The 6390-nt window shown below is 34.9% G+C and overlaps 1 protein-coding gene across 1 annotated transcript; it reads right to left on the bottom strand.

The window, feature by feature from the left end:
• Positions 1-1111: 1111 nt before the first annotated feature.
• Positions 1112-6065, bottom strand: slc6a20 (solute carrier family 6 member 20; the record flags this gene model as incomplete). Its single annotated transcript, XM_081388023.1, has 4 exons — positions 1112-1372; positions 2578-2669; positions 2764-2904; positions 5942-6065. 4 exons carry the CDS (start codon positions 6063-6065, stop codon positions 1112-1114), a joined length of 618 nt encoding a protein of 205 aa, XP_081244149.1.
• Between the last annotated feature and the right edge of the window lie 325 nt (positions 6066-6390).

Consider the following 6390-nt stretch of genomic DNA (forward strand, 5'->3'; position numbering starts at 1 on the left):
CACAGTATTAATGTTTTTACTGTATTTTTGATCAAATAAATGCAGCCTTGATGAGATTAAGAGACCTCTTTCAAAAACTTTCAAAAACCTTAAAGGGGTGGTTGATTATGATTTGACTTTTCTAACTTTAGTTAGTGTGTAATGTTGCTGTTTGAGCATAAACAACATCTGCAAAGTTACAACGCTCAAAGTTCAAAGCAAAGGGAGATATTTTATTTTAAAGAATTTGCTTTTTAAGGACTACAACAAACGGCTGGTAGAGACTACAGGACATTCCTCCTGGGTTAGTGACATCACCAACCCTAAAATTTACATAAACCCCTCCCCCTGAACACGATTTATAGATTTCCAAGACAGAATATGCTAATCAATGACTAGAAGATAACTACACATAAGCTACATAAATTAAAAAATCTCCAAAAAAATCAGTTTCCACAAAAATATGAAGACACACACACCAATTCATCAACTAATCATTCAGAAATGCCCTGTTGCTTCTACATGTTGTCACTTCTTCTAGAGTCTCTCCATCATTGTCTGACATTTGAACATAAAAGGCTAAAAGTTTTTGAAATTTTCAATGCATGTCCATGTGAATTGCAAGCTGTTGAAGCTCCACCCACTGTGCCGGGAGCAGCAGCTCATTTGCATTTAAAGGAACAGACACAAAACGGTGCGTTTTTGCTCACCCTCAAAAAGTGACAATTTTTACATGCCATATAAAAATATCTGTGGGGTATTTTGACCAAAAACTTCACATACACACTCTGGGGACATCAAAGACTTATTTTACTTCTTGTGAAAAGGTCATTATACCACCCCTTTAATGTTTGCAACTGACCGGTAGTGTGTATGTATATACATACCATCATACACACACACACACACACACATACATATATATGTATGTGTGTGTGTGTGTGTGTGTGTGTGTGTGTGTGTGTGTGTGTGTGTGTGATGATGATTTATGAAGTGAAATCTGACAATTAAACTATAAAAACAAACCTTTCAAAAGATCATTTAGTCAATTCAAAAACATATGAATCCATTTCAGTGTTTGATGTTAAGGATGTTCTGTTTACTTCTGTACAATAGACGGTTTTGGTGTTAGTCACCAGTTGAGAATCAGACGGTTTAGTCTCACCATTCCGGTAGATTTGACCCCTCGGACGATGAACAGGTAGACGATGATCCAGGCCAGCAGGAGACACAGCGCCTGGCCCATGTGAATGCCTCCGTTCTCATCAATGGAGGACGAGATGTTCAGCGTCTCGCGGAAGAAGAAGTACTGTGTGGGTGAAGCCACCTCACACTCCTCCAGATACCCCGTCCGGTTACTGTTGACGGGACACTCGGCCCAGGGCAGCACTGACTGCAGACGCATTAAAGGATTAGTTCACCTCAAAATGAAAATTTCCTGATAATTTACTCACCCCAATGCCATCCAAGATGTTCGTGTCTTTCTTTCTTCAGGGGAAAAGAAATTACGTTTTTTGAGAAAAACATTTCAGGATTTTTCTCCACACAATGGACTTCAACAATTTGGTTACCATTGAAGTCCATTGTGTGGAGAAAAATCCTGAATTGTTTTCCTCAAAAAACTTGATTTCTTTTCCACTGAAGAAAGAAATTCTTCTAAATAAATTATCAGGAAATTTATATTTTGAGGTGAACTAATCCTTTAACACCACAAGACATTTATGAACCCAGATCCAGGACAACACCTTCATAAAGATCATACTCATTATAGTTCCACTTGAGTTTCAGAAATGAATTACGAGCTACTAAGAAAAAGTTTTCATTTTAGTTTTACTCTTCAACACTGAATAGATTTTAAGATTTTAGATTATTTTGCCATTTTCTGCATAAGTAACTAAGTTTAGTTTGGTTTACACATCAAAAAGTGATTTTCTTGTCTTGTTTTCCAGTACAAATATTCTTTACTGAAGATACATTGACTTAAGATGCAAAATAACAGTCTTGTTTTGATAAAAGTTAAGTGATTGTTTACGCTTAAAAATGAGAAAAAATATCTGACTTATTTTAGATTATCCCATTGACTGATTTTTTTTATTTAGTTTTAAACATAAACATCGAGTTAACTTAATATTTTTCTTGTTTTAAGCATAAACAATCACTTACTTTTAATACATTTCTCCCAAAACGCATGTGATTTTGCATCTCAAATAAATGTATCTTGTAACATTGTACTGGAAATAATTTTGATGAATTTGATGATGCTTTTAGCTGTCAATAAAAGTGTAATGCACATTTTACAGTGAAAATTCCATTCCGCAGAATTAGCATAAAATGTTGGTTATGACCATCGGCCTTCCTCATCTCTTTACATCAGCATTGGGATAATTGATAAGTCCATATACACTCTAAAAATGCTGGGTCGTTTTAACACAAATATGGACAAACCCAGCCATTGGGTTAAATTTTTTAATTAATTTTTTTAACCCAATGTTTGAGTTTGTCCATATAAATTAGGTTAAAACAACCCAGTGTTTTATATAGTGTAAAAACATTATTCTCTTCATTGAAACATCTACATTTACTTTTCAGTAAACTAACCTGGAATGAATGGAAGAGATACCAGAAGCTCCAGGCGTTGATGACGTTGTAGTACAGACACAAGTACATGGAGGTCACAACACTGGCAATGCCTGAACAATGCATGCACATATGAGGATGATAAAGGATGATATCTGATCATTTTATGGCATTAAATGTCTTGTAAGTGAAGTGCAGGTCACTGACCCAGTCCACCCAGATACGGGCTGATGGCGGTCCACGCTCCGATGCTGCCCAGACGCATCTTCTGCCCGATGGCCAGCTCCATGCAGAACAGAGGAATCCCCTCCAGAACCAGCATCAGCAGATACGGGATCAGAAACCCACCTGGAGAAATACAAAAAAATTACTTTAATTACTTAGCATTAAATGGAAGTTGCGATCGTCTTTCCTTCCCTATTGTGACGTATATTTAAGTCAAGTGGCTTTTGGAACAAGAAAAAATTATATTGAGGAATTGAATGGATGGTTGTGGTTTGCTATTGGTGGATCTCATGTGATTGACAGGTTTGCCCCGCCCTCGCGCCAGTAAACGCATCTTCAGAGAAGAGATGTTGCTGCAAGAGGGAGAAGTTAATTTGATTAGAGATGACGAGGGTATGCATGCATAAAAAAAATGTGCATGGATAAATCATTGAGATTAAATATGACGATATTTCATAAAAAAATAATTACTTTGATTTCATGGTGACTTTAACCAGTAGCCTTCTAGAGTTCACTATTCACTACCTATTTCATCAATGTGTGGGTTCATGAGGACTAAAGGACTAAAACTTATCAATCTAAAACTAAAACCATAATTTTTTTTTTTTTTTAAATCATTAGTTGAAATTAAAATAAACATTACCTGAAATAAAATAAAATATATATATAAAAAAACTTTAAATATATTTTATTACAGCTAATTGCCAAGGCAACATTTCTAATTTTCATTTAGGTTAAGCTGAAGATCTAAAATAACTCAAATTAAATAAACTAAAATGTAATATAAACTATATAGACATAATAAAAATGAAAAAACAAAATCCCTAAAATTTACTACAATTTTAACTAAATATATATATATTAAGAAAAACTTTAATAGCATATTAGTGATGCTAAAATAACACTGGATGGATTTCATGCATTTTTTTAACAGAGAATTTCCATGACTTTTTCAGCCATTTGTATAATTCACTTTTACAAATCAGTTTTTAGAGATTTGAGGAGCACATGTCAGGAATTTGTGGATATAGATTAAAAAGTTGGTTATTATTCATGAAATCACCATTTTGAAATTACTTTCATAATATGAAATTTGAAAAAATTAAAAAATATGCAAATTCTAGATGCATTTATGTCATGCAAAATGTGATTAATAAGAACATTTCATTTACTGAAAATCATGTTAGGTACATTCCATGTTTGTACAGTGTAAATTTGAGCACTTGGAGGTTGAGCAGCTTTAACTCTCTCTAATCCTCAGGAAAACAGGATTACTCTGGATCATGAGGGAATTTTGGAATATTTGACAGCATCATGCAAATCAGCAGTGACTGACTGCGCATAACACACCTTCCTTTACGTTTGTTGTACTTTGATCGCATTGCTAAACGGTAAACAGAAGATTTGTGAATTGTTATTCAGGAGGTGCTCCTCAAAGATGCACTGAATGCATAACCAGAGACGTTTAGCAAACGGAGGAGAAATGTTAATCAGTTTTCTGCCAGAAGAGCCTCGGCTAAAGTAAAGCAGGAATCTCAGCTTGACTTTCCGCTTCCACACACAATTCCAACACTAAATCTGACCGTAGAACAGCTGATATGTGCTGAGAATCTGGATGAGACGCTCAATGAAGTTGAGGACGATAAAACTCTTTGATGACGAGAACACTGACTTTCTGCACAAACGAGTGCACTTGAAGAGACAAATATATCTAAGTTACTGTAATTAACTAAGTTACAAATATATCTAAGTTACTGTAGATTTACAGTACCTTTTACCATATTTCAGTTTTACAGTAACTACATGGTACTGTAATTGTGTAATACAGTGCATTACTGTACAAAGGAAGCTAATCAGTACACTACTGTAATTTTTTTTTTTTACTAAATATAATCTAATACTTTATCATACCCATCACAGAATTTTCTGCATTTTTACATTAAAACAAAAAACAAAATAAAAAAAAACATCACTTGAACAAGAACACACACACACACACACACACACACACACACACACACACACACACACACACACACACACACACACACACACACACACACACACACACACACACACACACACTCACTCACTCACTCACTCACTCACTCACTCACTCACTCACACACACACACACACACACACACACACACACACACACACACACACACACACACACACACACACACACACACACACACACACACACACAACATTTGATTTATGATTTAATAACATAAAAATACACACTAGAATGAGAAAAATCAAAGTAATTGCTATTAATTAATAATATATAGTAACAGCCACAGTGTAAAAAGTAAATATTGGCATTTTGGTAGGCCTACCACTTTATTTTACAGTGTCCTTGTTACATATGTTACATGTACTTACCATAGTAATAACAGTAAATTATGCATAATTAACCAAATCCTAATCCTACTCTAACCCTATAGTGAGTACATATAGTTCATTAATATTACTCAGAACTTAAATATATAATTACACTGGAACAATGACACCTTAAAATAAAGTCTAACTGCATTTTTTTTTACTATTCTAGCTGATCTGCTTGTGAAAAATCTTTTATTAATGTAATATATTCAGCTCGATTTAGTTCTATTTAATAAAAATGAGCTCATTTAGACATTGCCACATTAAGTATTTATTTGTTCATTAAATTAAAGGCATAAGACGACTGACATCATGTTTTATCATACATCATGTCATCTTGTATGCATTGCAGTTAATACGGACCAAAATAACATCTTCATTTCATGTCCAGATGTTCAGACCTTTATAAAGAAGTTATTGAAGAGATTCAGCTTTAATTGAAGAGCCATGCTTGTTTTTCCACATGTATCCCACTGGTAAGACACCCATGAGCATAATCACGGCGGATAAACGATAATGACTACAGTGTAAAATACATAATCATCCAGGAAAAAACTCTTTATACATACATACAGCTACACTTTTTTTTTTTTACAAAGTAGAGTTGTTTTGATATTTCTAAGATTTAAGCCAAAAAAAAAAAAAAATCTTTTGGAAAGAAATATCAAATTGCACATATTTTGTTCTGTTGTTGTTATCAATGTCTCTGTCAAGAACTAAATCTACACTGCAAGCATGAGGAGAAAAAGTAAAACACTAATCATCTTACCTCCTCCATGCATTTGGCAGAGATACGGAAAACGCCAGACATTCCCAAGTCCCACTGCATAAGACACACACGCCAGGACAAACTGCATAGGACTGTCCCAGGACGGACGGGCTTCCTTGCTCATGATGATGATGATGATGATGATAATGTCCTTCAACACTGTCAGCTCGCACAGGAGGAGATCAGTCACACTGCAGTCTACAAACAGACAAATCCCCAGAGAACGACAGAGTCTGGGAATATTTCAAAGTCCAGTGTGCAAATGTGAAGTTAAACTTGGAGTGTAAAGTGGGAGTCTTCTAATGAAGCCGGAGGGAGGGACGGAAAGTCTCACTGGCTGAGTTTATTTACGTAATTCAGGTGAATGTTTGATCGTAGTGAGTTATCTCCTCAGACATTCATTATCGTCTTTTTATTGCAGAGTTTGTAAAGAGCCGATACTTTCTGTA

This window comes from Scardinius erythrophthalmus (genome assembly GCF_964197995.2).
Source record: "Scardinius erythrophthalmus genome assembly, chromosome: 16".
Classification (NCBI taxonomy): domain Eukaryota; kingdom Metazoa; phylum Chordata; class Actinopteri; order Cypriniformes; family Leuciscidae; genus Scardinius; species Scardinius erythrophthalmus.